The sequence below is a fragment of the Geospiza fortis genome, unplaced genomic scaffold, assembly GCF_000277835.1.
Source record: "Geospiza fortis unplaced genomic scaffold, GeoFor_1.0 scaffold298, whole genome shotgun sequence".
NCBI lineage: Eukaryota > Metazoa > Chordata > Aves > Passeriformes > Thraupidae > Geospiza > Geospiza fortis.
Window position 1 is genome coordinate 7,823 of NW_005054506.1, and position 19,452 is coordinate 27,274.

The 19,452-nt window shown below is 34.3% G+C and overlaps 1 protein-coding gene across 1 annotated transcript in view; it reads right to left on the reverse strand.

The window, feature by feature from the left end:
* The window catches only part of MSH4 (mutS homolog 4), a 26,826-nt gene that overhangs the window by 4,822 nt on the left and 2,552 nt on the right, over positions 1-19,452 (reverse strand). Inside the window, exons 2-17 of the mRNA XM_014310267.2 lie at positions 19,397-19,450; positions 17,307-17,471; positions 16,351-16,514; positions 13,633-13,743; positions 12,786-12,901; positions 11,974-12,147; positions 9,626-9,798; positions 8,805-8,872; positions 6,136-6,210; positions 5,593-5,657; positions 4,848-5,017; positions 3,877-4,013; positions 3,351-3,454; positions 2,333-2,457; positions 1,302-1,502; positions 15-133 (exon numbers count right to left, since the gene is read on the reverse strand). Of these exons, the coding sequence (XP_014165742.1) occupies positions 15-133; positions 1,302-1,502; positions 2,333-2,457; positions 3,351-3,454; positions 3,877-4,013; positions 4,848-5,017; positions 5,593-5,657; positions 6,136-6,210; positions 8,805-8,872; positions 9,626-9,798; positions 11,974-12,147; positions 12,786-12,901; positions 13,633-13,743; positions 16,351-16,514; positions 17,307-17,471; positions 19,397-19,450 (2,021 nt within the window). The remainder of the gene's footprint in view (positions 1-14; positions 134-1,301; positions 1,503-2,332; positions 2,458-3,350; positions 3,455-3,876; positions 4,014-4,847; positions 5,018-5,592; positions 5,658-6,135; positions 6,211-8,804; positions 8,873-9,625; positions 9,799-11,973; positions 12,148-12,785; positions 12,902-13,632; positions 13,744-16,350; positions 16,515-17,306; positions 17,472-19,396; positions 19,451-19,452) is intronic.

The window sequence follows — 19,452 nt, forward strand, 5'->3', positions numbered from 1 at the left end:
GCTATATTTCATACCTCTTTCATTTCCTTCATGAATGTTGATGCATTTGTTTCAATATCATCATCCATACCTATTCTGGTAAAAATCTGTTCTGCGATTCGAAAAGAACAATACTCTGCTGGGACATAAGAACCTACAAAGCAAGTAAAATGCAAGTTTCTCTCATCACTAAAACATTTGCCTGAATACATCACTGGGAAAAAAATTACTTTTACACTTGGTTTTTGTGCACAGCAGAGAAAGCATCTTACTTGATAAAGTTTTGTAAATTACGTTCTACCATTAATTTATAAGAAAGAAGTTATTATATAGATAGGATAATTAGGAAGCTTATCAGTGAAACTTGTAAGAAATCATATGCCTGAAGCTGTTTGTCAGTCTAAACAGATGCAGAACTCTAGGATTGTTTTACATTTCTGTGGCCACTGATTTACTAATCCGAAGAAATGTTAGTTACCCAAAATCAAGATGATGTTGCCTTTATCAGACCTCAAAGCATAGCAGTTTTACTGAACAGGAAAAAACAGGAACCTTCTGCCAAAAACTTCAGTCTGCTTTATTCATATTAAACTCACAGTTTTGAGAGCAATTCCTCAAGAACTTGCAGTTATTAGGGACTGAACCCACAAATGTGTGATAGATAAATTTTATTCTCCACCACTAAGTAGCTTCATTCTATACAGTTAGGTCTTTGACATATGCTACCAGACTTACTTTTAAGAAAAAAGTCATGAGGAATTCCTGAATAAGGGAACAAATCTCAGTTAGACATTACGAATAGTTGGTTTCCTTTTATAACTTTAGTAACAGAATGCTGCAATATTTGTTACTACTTTTATTTGAAGTAGTTGATTATTTATCTACTAATTGCACTTGTCTGGAAACATGTTTCTCTATGGAATTTAAGTATGCTCAAAGTCACGTGTTTCTTTTGGATGACTAACGTGTCTGATCAGCATACTTGAAGGACATTCACTATCAATCTAGCAGAAGGTGCTAGATTGGATTAGGGTGCTCCAAAGAATTAGGGCATGCAATTGTGCTTCTCTGAAGACAGACTGGGGAGGCTTCAAGGCACATAGATGGGGCCCCATATGTTTCCAGCGGCAGATGAAAAACCTTACAGTTGCCTCTGTAAAGCAATGCATGAGCTAGTAGAAGAAATTTACCAAATTACCTGTTAGTATTTTATTTAGATATAATGTTATTCTGGAAGCTAAATCACTCAACTTTTATAAATAATTTTAACCAGAAAAAAAATGTGCTGCAGAAGATGATTAATACTGTACACTCTTACTCACCAATCTGTGCCATAATTTGACAGAGAGCAATCTGTTTCAGGTATGTTGATTTTCCACTCATATTTGGTCCTGTAATAATGACAAAATTGTTGCCCTCTGTCAGGTACGTGTTGTTAGGCACAGGTTTTTCCACAGCTATCTTTTCAAGAATGGGATGCCATCCTTGCTTGATTGCTAAAGTATCGGTAAATTCTGGACGAACTAAATGAAGAAAAAAGATGTAAAACACTGAGGAGTTAGTCTGGGAACCTTTACAATACTAAGCTAGTATGTTTTGAAATAAAGTTAATTCTTCCAGAGCAGAGCTCTTGGGAAGAATTACCAGCCACTTTCAGGTACAGATTCTCATTACCATGCAAGCCTTCATAATTTATGACTATAAAAAGAAACCCATGACTGAAACTTTATTTCTAAATTAATGTTCTGTGGTTTTGTTCCCTAGTAAGTAGGGCTGAACTCCAGTAATAAAAATGAAAAGAGATGAAGTATTTTTATAAAGTACACGGGTCGTGGACTCCTGTTACTTCTAGATATGTACTCTGCATTTGCATGCTAAACAGGAAAGTAGCATTCCTTCTATTGTTGTCATATGTTACCATACTGATTATTTGGAAATGTACCACGCCTACAAAGATCCATTTGATGCTGGAACTATCTCTACGGATTTCTGTCAGAATACAGTTATTTTCTGAACCAATTACACATGGCTCCTTTATATACCAGCAGTAATGGAACAGAAAAAGGCATAAACAGAGAGCATCCATACACTTCATGCTTTTGAGTGGAATATGCTTAAACTGTCTATTTCGAGAAGAGTGACTGGGAAGGCTTATGGCAGCTAACTAGCAGAATTTAATTTTGATGAATGGAAGCAGAAAGAACATCAGCATAAAACTGGCAAAGACAGAGCAGAGACACCCACCTAAAGACTACTGAGACAGAAAAAGAATGGAATCAAACAAAATAGTCTGGTTATTCTCCATCAGAAGGGTCTTTATCTAACCCATAACAGAATCAAGGAAGAAACTTACCATAATCGGAAAGAGTGCAGGCGTGGGCAAATGAAAGCAGCATATCCAGCATAGACACAATGTCGGACAGCTTGTATAAGCAATGAATGTGTTCATAGATCTCATTCAGTAGTTTACACACTATTCTGAAAAAAGACACGGATTCAGCTGTTGCACAGCACACCTGTCACTTTATACAGCTTACAAAAATGAAGGATTTATAATGTCCATGCTGCATACCTTAGGATAAAAGGTCACTCATAAAATGCAATCATGTATACCAGATGCAAACAAATGTATAAATTTCTTGAAAGAAAATTAAGATCTTGTACCATCATCTCAAGCTAACATTCTGCTGATCAGACATAAGACACACATCTCAAATACCAACAGCTCACGTGAAAGCTTCACACAGAGAATGAAATAAAAACATAGCTATGGAATCAAGTATGTTTTATTAACATGGGAAATGTGACTCTAATTCCCTTAGATCTTCATGTTAAAAAAACCCTACATGGTTGCTAGAAAGAATTTCCATTCAACTGACAGGTAACATTACACCTACTAATCTGTGAATCAGAGGAGAGCACCATGACATGCAGCAAGGACAAGATACAGAAATAGACAGTTCTGCTCTAAATATAAGGAACTGACTAAAAGTACCAATTCTGCATTACAGATCCAAAACTAATGCATTCATTGTGCCATTTTGCGCAGGTAATTCATCCATTAAAGATTTACATGATGACCACTTCTATTAATAAATGCCAATATATTTGCAAACATGTTTAATACAATACACGATTTATGGGGGGTTTTTTGTCTCAGTAGGTACAGTTGAACAGTGTTGCTTTAGAATATGGCTGTAAGTAGCCATAATTTAACAGAAAGAGAGCTTTGAAAGCCCATGTACAGATAATTGGAGAAAATAAATATACTTAGCAAAGTGTATTTATTTATTAATAAATATAGTATATTTATTAAATAAGTATATTTATATAAATAAGTCTATTTATATAATAGTTTTAAGAGGTCTTACAAGTAGGTCATGTGATATATTTCTCTCAGGGACTCCTGACATCTTTCATTCATTTTTATTAAATCTGCTGAAGTGAAGCTGTATGTGTTTTTCATTTTCGTGATCTAAGGGGAATTGAAACCAACGGTAAGAGCTCACTTCATTATCAGTAGGAAAAACAGCTTCTAAAACCAGAATTGGGAACCATATGGGGAAACAAAAGAGAAAAAACAATGTCCAGTTTCATTTTTACTACATAATTTTTTATGAAAATTCCATTTAAGATAACAATTAGCAAGATATACAGCTTTATTCTTGCACAAAATATAATTGCATGTACTTGCACATTTTTGATTATATAACTGAATATAGGGGAGTTATAAAAAGATCCCACTTAAAACTTCATTTACTTCTAAATATCTTCAGTGAAATTATTTTTATTGTTATTTACTGCATAATGTGCAGTTTATTGATATATTATATAAAGTAAACAAAGTATAGTAAATAAAGTAAATATATTATGCTAAAATATATTTTGTACAGATACCTTTGTAAATTCTGAAGGAAGCTGGCCATTAGGTAATGTTGAACAATCAGCATTCATCTGGATAAAAAATCCACGAGCAGAGCTGAAACTTGTTTTCATGGGCAGGCTGTACTTTTCAGCAAGTTGCGTTATCATACCTACATACCACACACAAAGATTTAACCCAAATTACATACATTCAGGTACACGCCTCTCTCTCTCCTCCTTGTGGTGGTACAAAGATGGAAACTGCTAATGGGAGGTTTCAGAAATACCAAACTAGTACCATCTGTATTTTTCACTATGTATGAATATAGGATTAGAATAAAACAGGAACTTCATGACATATGACAGGTGCTAAAGTTTCTGATGCTCTTTAAGGTTTCCGACTATAGACTAAACTAAGATGGTCCTTTCTAGAAATCAATAATTTAAACTAAAAAAAAGGAAATCAGTTTCAGACAAAACTTTTTTCTTCTATTTTAACATAATGATAAACAGGAAGGTTAGTAAAACACAGTAATGCACATCATGCTAAAACTCCTTTTGTTCATATTTTCCAACTCTTAATACTTTAGCTAAAAGGTAGTCCACAGATAGATCAAGACTGCTTAAAATATAAAGAACATAGAACACAGATACTTTAAATAAAGAAACTAAACCAAAGATTTACATGTTTTATGCAGAATGTTTTAGATGGAGTAATTCTGTTCCATTACTTCAACTTTTTTGCAATTTAAGAGAAGAACAAGGACTAACAGAGCTTTGAATACAGGAATCACAATATAATTGTTCAATTTTATTAAGATAAAACTGAGTTTTTATCCAGAAATGGAGAATCTCAGTTGTTTATCAATGGCAATCCATCCATACCAATACTAAATACTTTTTACATATGAGAAGGTTATAATACATACAATTACATGGCTTCTATATGTCAAGTACCATCTACTTTAAACTCCAAATAAATACAAATTTTAGTTTAGAAATACCTGCTATGTCATCAACAATTTCTGTGTATGTTCTACGAGCTATGTCAAGGAATTCATTGATGTTAGGCTTAACAGCGTAGCACTTCTGGGTCCTCATACTCAGACATCCTTTTGTGTATCTTGTATCATCATTAATTACACTTGTAATCTTTTCAAGTATAATTCCAAATCTGCAATATCAGTTGTATCACTAATTAGATACATAATACTTTATGATTTTTACTTGCAGTACCATCCCCAAATTACAAGTAGCAGTATTACAAGTAAGTGAAGCTACTTTTAAATTTTCTACTGTTAAAACAAAACACTACATTACATTTCTATTTTCACCTCAGAATGAATCATGACTATACCAAAGTCTAAATAAAAATAAAAATAAAAATACTATTCACATCTTTGGGAGATATAAATTATTTCTCAAATATACATTTTTTTTTCAAATACACAACACTTGATTTTTGCATTATTATGGAGACTCTAGGAAACCAATACTCTTGTCTTTTCAGAATTATTTTTAAGGGAGTTCAGTTTAGCAGCAACTCCACTATCACAGCCAGCTCTCTTGCTTTTATCCCTGTATTCATTAGCTGAAAATTAAGATTTTCTGATAATTAAAATCAGCTTTAAGCAAAAGAATTGAGCTATACTCATAGCTATAAATAGGCAAAGATGCAACATCTTTTATCTTACAGGCACTTTTGAGATGAGAGTTTCCAACACAGTAGCTAAGTATTGTGAGAAATACCTTGTATCTTCAAGAGAATTGTAATAAGCCTTTAGCAGCTGTGTGTTACAGCTTCTTAAAGCAGCCTGTTGAAGATTAAAACATGGACATGACAGTTACTTCTTTTTGCAGCCTTTTTAAAGGACTGAAAGTTTTCAGATTCAGTGAGGCTAATCAGCATTTTTGTAAATAGTCTGTGGAATCTGAGCAGGAGTTTCAGTTAAATGTTTGGTATATAATCCGTTATTCAGGTAATGGTAAGAATCCTGTTCTTCAAAGCATAGACACAAATGCGTATTTCCGACTGGCGTTAAGAATCAACCTTTGCAGTATGTTGGCAGTATTGTGTTCTGTAATTATGTTATTTTTTTACTTTATCGATCCCTTACAACTTGAGATACTCTATGAAATTTAATAAACTGCACTTCATAAAAGTAAGGGAAAAATGGTCTGTAATTTATTAAAAAAACAAAAAACAAAAGACAAACAACAACAACAAAAACAAAACCAAAAACAAACAAACAAGCCCCCAAAACAATAACCAAAAAACCAAAGGCCACTTACTTTCAGAGGCTCCACAAGTTCTAAGGTATGCTTCAGGTAGATTAAATTAGTTATTTTTGATTCAGCAGTTTTAACCTGTTGAAAAATTTTCTGAATATTGAAGGCATCTGTATGACTGTTCTAAAAAGTACTTAAGAACTAGTAGAACTCATATTCTTAACAGTAAGAGGCTTATACATTTAATGAAAATTCCTGAAACACTTCATAAGCTCACTTTAACAACTTTACATCTGCACAAAAAATGTTTACCTAAATTTTACAGTGCCTGCTGTGATAGTTTGTCCATCAATAGTTAAGATTTTCCTATGTTTGAACTGATAATGACTGACTCTAAGAATACCCTGCTAGCCCAAGCTGTGAAAACTTTTAATCTTCTATGTATACTTAACTCTATACAAGCTCTACACAATTTGTAGACTTTTTCAAAGCAAATACAAAATGTATTATAATGAAGCTCACAACCTTTTCCATTAATGCTGTTAAACACAACATAATCCAGTTTGGTTGATTTCTCTTTGGTTAATAAACATGTATCTTAGACATCTGCTCATATGATTAAAAAAAATCCAGTAAATACTTCAAAAAATTTTTCACAGTAATGACTGTTTTTCAAAATCTTTCATTCACAGAAGCCCTTGACCTTGTTTTGTATGCCCCACTAACATTCACAATAAAGAATTTTGCTGCTGACATTAGGGCATAACATATGCAGTACATATGCACATACACTGTGCAAAAGAATTTTAAGGAAATAACACAGATAAATGTAGATAAGCACATGAACATAGGAGCATGACCCCATGTGAAATCTTTTCTCATTCATATATAGTATCTCTTTACTCTTGTGGCTGAGGGCATCTCATAACTTAGTCATATAGAAGTTTTTTTTGTAAAGACAAAACTAAACAGTGCTAAATGCATGAATGAAAGAATGCTAATCTTCAAATAAATATGGGGTCTAAGTCCCACGAAGGAATCAGAGACCAAAAGAACTGATGTGGTCATACATTAAGAAGTGGTACTGGAATGGATCTTTGACTAATTAGTTCTTACGGGAATTTTAACTGAACTAGGGTTACAAGCGAATCTCTGCACATGATACATTCCAACCCAAAGGCAGTAAATTATTTCACCATTGACATGATTTTTCAAGCACACATCTCAACAAGACTGGATCAAGCAGTTTTTGAACTTTAAGGCTTTTCTGCCTTGGAGTCTCCTTGAAGTGCAAGATGTTATTTATGCAATGAATATTATTTTTTTTCAAAAAAGACACTTAGTCCCTCAAGAAACTCGTACTTTTTCCTAACTACTTTGTAACTGCATGACATAACCTGGAGACAGAGCAGTAATTTTTAAAAAATTGACCTTTCCCAACCTTTTTTTTAAAGTACTGCCTGGGGAGGTGGTTGGAGTCACCGTCCCTGGATATGTTTAAAAAAAGACTGGATGTGGCACTAGGTGCCAGGGTTAGGTTGAGATGTTAGGGCATGGGTTGAAGCTGATGATCTTGAAGGTCTCTTCCAACCTGGTGACTCTGTGATTCTGTGTGAGTGACCGCCTCCTTAGGATAAAAGAATGTTCATGCTGAACATACCACTCACACATTTAGTAACTGAAACTGTAGGCTTTTCAGATGCGCATCTCATCTGCTGACTAGTAGAAGATTTACAATGAAAATTTTTATGGAGAGTAGGAATGAAACATAGTGAATAGCCTAATATAGCATTTGATAAAAGCAACTGAACTAGCATTTGAATAAGCATGTCTGTTGTGTGCATAGTATGCTCTGCTATACTGGAACCAGTCAACAGTGAAAACACTGCAGTAAAAATGTTTGGTGTACATGGTCCTATGCATACATAAAAGCATCCTGTGTGGCAGTTTTAGTCATTAAGAAGAACTCATGAATTCATTTTAGACATTACTACAAGGAAAGCTGCGAAAAATAAACATTCTGGGTTTTGATTATGTCATTAAAGAGATTTATCTGCATTTATTACTACTGTCCTGTACGAGTCTGTACCTGATTTCTTTAACTAGAATTAGACAAATCCTTTATCTAAGCAGGTAAATCAGCATGTGAGAAGACACTGAATGGTGAAAGAGTTGAGAATATCTAAGATGCTGGCACACAAGCATAAATACAAGCTCAAAAGCAGTGGCAGACATATCCAACTCAAGTACAGTAGGCAAATATAACTTTTAACACCATGGTTTCAATATGCTTAGCGGAAACAGAGCTGAGGTTCAGTAACCCCAAGCTCACTGTAGTTAACTGCTGAATCTAGTCTCAACCAAGATTCACTGGTGAACTACATGTATTTATTCCATTCTGATACTTGTATTACATGTGTTAACATGCAGACCAATATATGAGGCAAGGTCTAATGAAAAAATAATCTTGCTCTTAGACATAACAATCACTAAGACTGTAAGTCACTAAACACTTTTTCCATTTATGCTGATGTGAAGAAAATTCCTCTCTCCCATCTGAGTACTGTTGAATAAAATGTACACTTATGAAGAATAAAGGTGGGAAGTGATGAAAGAGCAAACATTTTTGGAAGTACATTTGCATAAATTAGGATGAATTATAGACATCACATTAATATATTGCATGTTACGGACAGATAACTGATTTTTCCAAGGCGTATTTTGAAACATACTGTATCCTGCTTTGGAATCTGTACCAAAACTGAAAGTAGTTGTTCTGTATCCAGGAATTTTGAGATAACTGGAAAACAAAAGTATACACATCAGAAATTAAACTGAAATTATAAGATGCATTTTCTTTGAAAGGACACAATTAATTAGCTATATTAATGCTAATCTTTTTCTTACATTCTACTGTCACAAATTATTTACAGGGTAAAAACTAGCTTTAAAATAGCTAACATTTGAATTATTTTGTCATAACTATACTTATGACTTACTATACCTAAGCATGCAGTGATTATGTCAATTCAGAAATACTTTTTGTTTCTTAAATTGAATTGTGCTTCTCTTGTGACACAGATGAAGATTATATGATCCAGTTTCAGGTGGACTAATTCTAGTATTGTATTTTGCCTTCCTCTGGATCATATGTTTTATGAAGCAACAGGAAGAAATATTTATACCCAAGTATTACTTAAGCAATATGTCTGCTTTTTCATTTATACATTATATATACTTGTATACGTCAAACATAATACATACCCAGCCACAGAGGTAAAGAGACAAACTCCAACTCTTTTACAAAGCTATTGGCCCACAGACTTCTATACACTGTTTCAGAGAAATTCAACTTTTCTAATCAAAGTACTTGAAAAAAGCATTGCTATGATAATATAGATTACTTTAAAACATTAAGTGCTTACTATGTCACCTAACAAACCATTAAAAAATACTTCTCAAACATACTGAGTCACACTACATACTTTCCTATATTAGAAAAACAATGTTTAAAAAGAAATATAGTATTAGTTGTTACAATATCAACTACTACCTCCTTGAAGACCAAAAAAGAGCTCCTCATCCTGGAGTAATTCCTGAACACAATCCAGTCTTGTGTTAATTGTTTCAGCATCAACTAGAGGTTCCAGGATATTGGATCTAAGTCTTCGACTTCCACCAGGAGTTTTAGTGTAATTTAGAACACCAAGAAGTGTGTGACCATTTCTTTGAAAATAAAATAGATGTGAAGAATACATACACCAAAAAAGAGATGTTAAGTGTCAGGAGACATTTATAGGCTAGACTATCCTACAAATCTGAGGCATGCCTTGGAATGCTTAGCATCTCCCTGTTTGCCATATATTATATGAACTCCAGCAGTTTAGGAAGCTTGGTAATTCAATGTAATTTAATATAATATTAGCCCTCAATTATGTAAGTATAGAAATACATTTTAACTTAGTATTTTATTCATATTTTGTAGTAGTATTTCATTGCTACTGCAGTGGTAAAGTTCACATTTTCCCTCTCAATTAGACTAATTAAAACGAACAAACCAACCCTACACAGGGAGGCAAATTATCAAGTTATAATCAGAGATCAAATATTAATCGGAATAATTTACTTGAAATACATACCTGAAAATAATTTAAAACACTTAGAAGTCAAAAAGAGAAATAATTTTTTATCATTTTAAAGAACATATTTCACTCAATATAGGAGCTAAATAACATGCTTATAATTCCTACATATTAGTTTCAGTTTTATGGCTTTTACATGGTACATATCCCAGGGTTTCACACTTAAAGGTGATTGCATTTATGCAGAACAAGCCATCTATAATATTTACACCTACTACACAGTCAAATAGTTTTAGAAACCTGAAATCTTCTATGCTATTGGCTGGAAGATGACCCATGAAATACCGGGGCCATAACAACATATTGATTTAAACCAGAACTTGAACAGGAAGAAGCCTGATACAAATACACAAAACACACACCATGAAGATAGATAGGTAGGCAGGTAGAAAGATAGGTAGGTAGGTAGGTAGGTAGGTAGACAGACAGACAGAGTGAGCAGAAACACCCTGAAATACCATGGTATAAAAAAAGCAAACCAATAGTCAAGAGAATTTTTAAAAAATGGGGAAATTCAAACCCAGTTGTATCAAGAGTGCATTTACTGCATGACGCAACCGATGACAACACTTAAGTACAACTCTATATATGAGAGAGTATCCACAGTGCCTGTCTTTATGCAGTTGAGGACTTATTTCCCTGCACAGTTAAATGAAGAGACAAGTCCCTCCAAAATTAAGATTGGCACCCAAATTTGACTTAGGTATTTCTGGTGTGCGCCTGTGCTATTAACTTTTACCTGCTGATACCTCATACAAAGATATCTAACCAGGCTTTGGGGGTAAGATCTATGCAATAAAAATAGCTATGTCTGGCTGATTCAAACTTGCCAATGGATGAGCAAAAATTCTGCATAATGCTACAAAAAACAGAGAAACTTAAAGCAGTTTGCTCAGTTCCTCCTGTAACAACCTTTCTCTCAAAACCATCTGTGAAATTAAGAACAGAAAAATATTTTTTCAGAAAAGTATTGCTCCAAAAGTACCTTCCTATACAAGGCATTCTGTGTTCTACTGTATCTCCCCAAGGGGAAAGCTCTTATGAACAGTACTTGGAGAGTGAGGAATCTCCAGGCTCCCCTTTTTATAACAGAGTGATTAAGAAGACATCTAAACAGAGGTGGATCTCAGAACCTGACAAGTTCCAGGTATTTCTCTTGCTAACCTTAAGTGTAATAGTCTGGAGAAGGTAAGCCTTGAAGTTTCTTCTGCCTGCACGGCAACTAACTGCCAATTAAGGAAGTGCTCCAAGAATTGATCTCAATGTGGAAAACTACCATGCAACCAAGTACCACACTGCACATTCCCATCATTACAGAAATTACTCTCTTTCCCACTATTATATCTAAAAGGAAACAAAACAACCTCTCAAGGCTGAAGCATGTCTCTTGTGTAAAATGAGTAAAATGTAGGTGTTTCAATCCAACATAAGAAACTTGCAGAAATACTGCCTCTTTCGTTTCCCAGTCTGTAAAATTTTGCATAAATAAATTTTTAAAGTCTGAATAAAACATACACATCAATGTAAAGATGATTATGCATCATCTCTTTCTACAATTTGGTTTAGGATTTCCTGTGCTAGAAATTTTGTGCTGAATTGTAACATATTTCTCTGTCAAGATATTTTTTAGAAGCTCTGAATAGTATGCAAGTTCTCTCATATAGAAATAAATATAATGGTCAGTTCTTTGACACAAACATCAAGGAAACTTACAGAAATCCATCTTTATAAAAACGTAACTTGAAAAAACTATTCTTACCGAGAATCTCTGTTATTAATCACTAGTTCAAGATTTTGTGCTGATGATGAATCTATCATAGCTGTTTTCTCACTCCCCTGGAAACGAACCTTTAGTGATTTAGGAGCATAAACAGCGTTTTGGATAAATTCAACGTATTTTAGCAAAGCTGCTGCAGCTGCAAGACAGTAATACCTTGGAAAAAAAAATCTTTTATGAATGTTGAATACTGCTACAGAAATACCACAAAAGTAGTGCACTACAGAAATAACATTTACACTACTGTGGTTTAGCAACTACTGTGATTAATAGTACAGAAAAGGCAGTATATTTCAAATATGCACAAACCCATGCCTAGTGAACATATATTCATACAGATCAAATGTTCGTAAATGTTTGAGTCTCTGTACACTTGACAGCCTCCACTATATCACTGGTATTGTGAACATACATATTTCAACAGACACATGTGATTTGAAGACCCTGGTCACCAAGTATCAGCACTTAAAATTGTTGATACATAGAAAATGCTTGCTGAGGCCAGAAAGAAAGGCACTCACAGCTAGCTCTTGAAAGGTATCTTTAAGAAAAGAATTAAAAAGACTAAGTGGAAAGCTGTGAAAACTCAAAAAACCACTCAACTGTAACAGGCTATGTAACAGCTTTCTATTTACATTTCTACATATATCAAAAACACTGGAGGGCAAAATAAAAAGATCTGTTAAGAGTTTTCTAACTTTTGCAACCTGACACAGATATATGTAATGAGTACATAAAATAATTTTGTTATAAACTTATCTGGACACAGTATGATCTTCCTTATTTAAACATACTTTGATTGGACTTCCATGAAAATGGTGCTAAATTCAGATGCACACAATTGTTCTATGTACTCCAAACCCTTTGTTTCATTGAAGTATTTTCTCTGGACAGTTGTAAAAGTCACATTCTGTGAAGATGGAGATGAAAGCAAATAGTTTTAAAAGTTACATCAGAGACACTTCTGTATTTTTCTAGTGATACATGTTTCCAAGAAATCTATCAATTGATTCTGCAATCTGTCTTCATAGAAGTATTAATTCTAGCTTACTAGCACAAGCAGGTCAATGTAACTGGAGGTGTGTGATGCACAAGTGATTTATGTGAGAGAAAGAGGAGAGGAGAGAGGTCAGGAAGTAAAAGAATACTCATGAAGAAGCCATCAGCTCTGCAGCAATGAAGCAATTCAGGTAGTAATTAATAGGTTTTTTTTAAAGGTTCTGAGGCTTTCATATGCATCAATTACTTATACTAGTTCATTTTATCCTCTTTTACCCTGAGAGTGCTCTTTTTCCGATTCTATGATACATCAGCCCCATTGATTTATCAGGTTGAGAGAACGAGGGAGAATGCTTGATTTTTTAATTTCTGTATCTTTCCCAGGTTCGGTATTACCCAATGCCACAAATTCAAAACTTTCAGCTTTCATCAGCAATATACCTATCTCTGTTATTGTCAGTATTAGAAGTAGCAGCAGGGAAGCTGTATTTAGTTTATTCACTACCATTCTAAAATTAGACCTGAAAATCACAGAAAACAAAATCTTAAGATTTTGAAAGTTGTGTAAAACTCTTAAATCAACCATCATATAAAAGTGATCAACAAGAACTCAAAAACATTGAATGAAATTTTAGATATTACCTTGAAATGCTCCGTTATCAGACTGAACAATTTTGTTGTATTCCCTGCATCACAGGCAGTGTTTGACATTATTATTTCTAGTGGTGTTAAAATCTTGAGTTTAGTAATAACCTGGACAAAAAATTCAAAATAATTCAATTAAAAAAATATATAATCTCAAATATTTTAAATAATGACCAGCAATAACAAAATACAGAACCCTTGTATTTTAGAATCCGTTCAAGTTCCAAATTATCTGCTAACTTCTACACTAGCATGTAGTGAGTCAAATTGAGTCAAATTAATATGTATCTAAATATACATGAAACTAAATTAAAAACAAACAAACAAAATGTAGAGCTTATCCACTGTTATTTGAACACAGAATTATGCCTGCTGTTGAAGCAAGAAATGAGTATCCCAAACTATGTTCCATGGCTATGATGGGGCAAAAGGACTTATTTCAACAGATGGCAGCTTTCTGGGTTTGCAGATGGAAGGTCAATGGTGCTCTGGATGATGAAGAAATAAAACATGTCTGAATACTACTAATCTTTTGATTGAGACTAAATTTTTATTTTGTTTTAATCTCCTCTAGTAACATTTATCTCAGTATTAACATAGCTAAAAATGTGCATATTTTACCAGCTTTATGTTACGCACACCCCCTGTAAGGGTTATTAGTAGATTATATGCTCTTCTACTGTATAAGAAAGGACAAACAACATTATGCATTTATGTTCATTTATACCAGCATTCACAAATTCTCAAGGAAGAAACATGAAAAAACAGACTATATTTTAACTGCTTACAAGTTAAGATGTGCAAGAAGGGACAGATGATGTCCCAGTAAAAAGGTAAACAAGTACAAAAAATACACCAAAAAAAATTATCTAAGGGCATTTGGGGTCAGAAGGCTGTCACTGCCCTTCATAGCTGCTAACCGCTAGGAAACTTTTTTCCAGTAGCATCACAGTTCAGCAAATCTTGAAGAACTTAAAGAATACAAGAAAACTTTCCTGCAATTATCTGCAGAACGTTCAAAAACAGAAGTATGCCCAAGAAAGAGAAAATACAGTAGGCTGGATTCCAATCACTAGGCAAAGCATGGATTCTGAGTGTAAGTAAACAGCTGATCAGCAGGTAACACAGAATTGTTGGCAGGAATACGATGAATGTGTCTTTACAAACAGATTGTGTGAATCTGCCTGCAGTAGGGCCAGACTTGCAGATAAGGAAGTAACAGGACAAACTATTAATTTCAAAAAATGTTACTAATTGACACGGATTGCTGCTTAGCCAAGGTCATGCTCAACTCCTGAACTTTGAGAAGAACAAAAGACTTAATAGGGTTATGAATATTAACTTCCTCAGCTAGGGTGGACTTAAAGCTAATTTTAATGGTGATGTATCATATGTTATACAGGGGGGAGCACATTAAGCACATTTAGCAGGCAGATCAGGAAGTCTGTATCTCCCAAGTACCTCAGCCAGTAGAGAACGGCCAAAGGTTCTGCAGCCGGGAAGATTAGGATAAAAAGCAGGCTGCAGTCCTCCAACAACTTGAGAGACCCCATCAGGAAATGCCCCACGGCCTCTCCCTTTGCTCAAGAATAAAAGGTACAGAACTCCTCTGTCTCCTCTACGGACATAAACTTCTGACCATGGATTTTTTCACACATTGTTAAAGGTGTGAGAGATCAAGGCAAGAAATTGGGCTGTTAGGCCATTTCCTGCATTAGGGGAAAAGCAGTTGTACACTAGCATCTCTCTTTCTTTGACTGGATGGTGAATGCAGTATCAGGTCTGAGCACAGAACAGAGAACTCAGTAATCTTAATGGAAAATTAGGAATATATGTGTACAAAGAAAATGCCAGCTTTTATATTGATAAGGCAGGAAAACAATGAACAATCTGACCACGGTCTGAGAGGCAGCTTTAAAGGATGCTCAATATGTAGCTATGTATATTAAGACCAGAACAGGCTCTATAAGCACTAGTGCTTAAAAATAAAGAAACCCATTATACAACATTGTACATTATACAACTGTAATGCACACCAATGTTGTACAATATACATTGTACAACATTATACAACACCTGTTTTAGTAAACAGATTTGATGGTTGTTTATATTCTGAGTCAGAGCTACTTACTGTCCTAATAGAGCTTTTGTTTCTTTGAATATTGTAAAGATGCTACAAGCAACATTATTTTCTAGCATGCATAACTACAAAATAACCCATGAAATAAGATGTTTCACTAATGCCATTGCTGCACAAACCAGAGATTACTAACCAAATTAATGCAGCATATGCAGTGCTGGCTGTAAATTGAGTGAATTTCCTTTCAATCTGAGATGGAGTATTTATGTAACCAATGCCAGAACTATAACTACTCTATCACACACACACATTTATGCACTTCTCAGAGTTGTTTTGCCTGGTGAAGAATACTTTCAAGTTCTACTACCATGTATTGCCCAACACTCTTCAAAACGAGGCATCTCAGTCCCACAGTGTATTTTGCAGAAAGGCTATTTTTCTTTTAAAAAACATTCTTGTCTCTTTCATATCTGAGGCACAGTAAGGAAAAGAGCAGTCTTTTCAACAGTGCACATTTTCTAGAACTTGTTAATTCCACTTCAGAGAAATCTCTTCCACAAACTAGAAATTTAATTTTCCATTAGTCATAAGCTTTTTTCAAGAAAGTAAATCGCAATAATTAGATTATAAAATACCTTGGCGTAAGTTGTATTGTCTGCAAATTGTGATAATATCATCTCAGGATTTTTTAAATCTATACTGGCCATTCCTACTTCACCTCTGGCAAGGCCTCTTCCTTCTACTACAGCTACAATAACTGATGCAACAGTATGAGCAGAAACTGCAGATGAGGATGTAACTGTAAAACAGTCGTATATATTCAGTTACATTCAATACAGATTAATGAAAGATTGATCAACGAGCATCACAAACGACAGAGCAAGCATAAACAAATATACAGATGCAGGAAGGAATCACTATTAGTTCAGTCTTTAAGAACATTAAAGACTGAACTGATAATGATTAGTCAGACTGTGAGAGAAGTAACTTTAAATCCCATTCCTTTCACATTATGAGAGCACATATGATACATATAACATGGCACAAGGCATCATTACCCTGTAACACCATTTTGCTCATATGAAGCACTGCAAGATGTACCATCAGCTACTAAGCGTTCAGGAGAACTAGTGTTCTACACCTATGAACACGTCAACATAAAATACATAAAACTTGCATCAAGAAACTGGATAATTATGTTATACATGATGTCTAATGCATTACAAGGCTAAAAATGAACCCTGATTAGAGATGTGCATGAATTTGGGCTCTTCAGTGACCACACTACATGTCCACAAATTTGATTTTGGACAATTTGAAAGAAGTCTGAATTCTAACTACACAGATAATTCATACATGAATGCAAACTAAGTAGTAAGAGGACGCAATACCAAAACATCTTCTTAGTACACAAAGTAGTGTATTCTTGTTCGTGTATAGTTCCTTGGCAGTAGCCTCTGTGGTACAAAACACATTGTGTTTTGAGTTTGTTTTAGTATCTTAATATAATCACATTAAAAATTAAACTGTTTAATAAAAAAAAATCAGAAATATAAGTTGGACTGTTTCCTCTAAGAGCTGTTAATCTTACCCGAATATCCCATAAGTGGGGTATGGCTTCTGCAACCAGATCTACCAGAAGAGAGAGGTGTTTTTCCTATACATGTGCTATTCAGGCCTTGCACAGAAGAAGAACTCGTGAGATTCAATGTGTTAGCATTTTCTACACAAGAACTCTTGTCCCCAAAATATGATTCTGAGGGGAGAGATACAAGTAAATTATGAAAACAGCCACAACAAGTTTTTATTCAGAAAGCAACATACAAAAAACAGCTTACAAAACTTCAATTTTTATTAGCAGAAACAGAGATATCCAAAAAAAGTCATTCTATGAAAGCTCTCCAGAGTATAAAATGAAATAAATCAGACTGCTTTGAAAACAAGCTTGCATTAAAATGATTATCTTTTACAATGAGATTACCTGCAGTGCTAATAAAAAAATTATTTACATTGTTGAACAGAAATAATACAACAGAAGTCACTTTACTAAGTATCATTTCATATGCTAATGAATTCTAAATTTATGAAAGAATATTTTAAATCAACTTTATCTCACATTTGCCCATCATTTGAAAAATCATTATCTAAAACTGCACACGTGTTTATGAAATCCTTTTTTAAAAGCTGAGCATTCCTTTTGAAAAACAGGACAATAAAAGAAAAAAAAGAACCACTTGGGAATGATAACCCTATGAATTTATGGGGATCAACTCTCGGAAATTATACAGTAATTTGGGATGTATTTTTTAACATCAGTTTCTTTCACACATGTATTTAAGATCTACCTACATTTTTAAAGTCCTGAAAAATATCATTGTCTCAGAACACTTTAAATTTTCAATAAATTATTTAAGTAATTTACTTGGTTTTAATTCTCTTGAGATGACTGAAGACATCCTTAATCTAGCTTAGATAACTGCTTTCTAAGATTTAAAAAATGAATGAAAATATAAACAGCAGATCCACTTAAAAAACTCCATGTATTATAAAACATGCAAACACAAATGTTTCTGTTTCTTATATTACATTAAAAACTGACGCATGAGACAAAATACATAAGTAATGGTTTTCGATGATCAATTAACTGCATGAGTCTTTATCGAGGCCGGCTGGTAGAAAAATATCTACTGTACTGGGATTCTGGAGTTTGTTCAGGTGAGGTGGGCTTTTCTTTGCGTTTGTTTGGTTGGGAGTTTTTTTTAATCTTAAAACTGTGACAAGTGATAAAAATATTAGCTCAGATCTTTGGCTGGGAACTTCTTTAAGAGTGGACATATCAGCATATTTTTTTTTAAACAGCATTCACTCAGATTTTGGCCTAAGTTCAGTAGAATTTTGGCAGAAGAGACCTCCTGTAGAAGGCACCGAATCTAGCATAACGGGGAAAAACAGTAATTTAAAAGACCAAATGAACCAAGTGATATACAGCTATTTCTCAAACCCAACATTTATATCGTCCTGTTTGAATTAGCATTGTGTTTGGCTTTTTTTTTTTTTAGGATTCCTCAGTAGTCATATATAATACCCAAACGCATTTTACCTAATTTCCAATTTATACACAATGGAGATACACGTACATCAGAATTCATTGCAGCAAGTGTTAAAATAATTTCCAAGTCTTTTTATAGTTTCTTTTCGTCTGAAAATACCACAATTTTAACTTCTTTTTGCTGCCTGCCAAGATACAGACTTTGATAGTAGATTTTTATAAAGAATGGCAAGTAACAGTATTGCCTTGTAGGAACGCAACATTCTTACCGCGCACTGAGACCGACAGCCTCTTAAAACTATTTCAAAGCCAGGCGTAAAAATAAAAACAAAACCAAACAGCAACAGAACTCCTGAAACAACCAACAAATCAAACACAAACCCACGTTTCGGTTCTCCCCTGTAAAGCAAACGGTGTGCAGCAATTCAAACACGTTTATTGTTCCCACCAGAGAGCTCAGCTACTTCAAGGAACTATTTCCATTGTTCTGTCCAGCTGAATGACAAAGGTCGCTATGAAGCTTAGCTGCAGCTGCCCCATCTCAGTAAGGACCGCTTTTAACAGCTCTTTCGAACCCGACCCGAGCAAAGTCAGCAGAAAGAAACAGATAAAGGCCCAGGCAGAGAGCGTACCTCCCCTTTCGGACACCGACGGCTTCACGGCGCTGTTCCCGGCAGCCCAGCGGGCT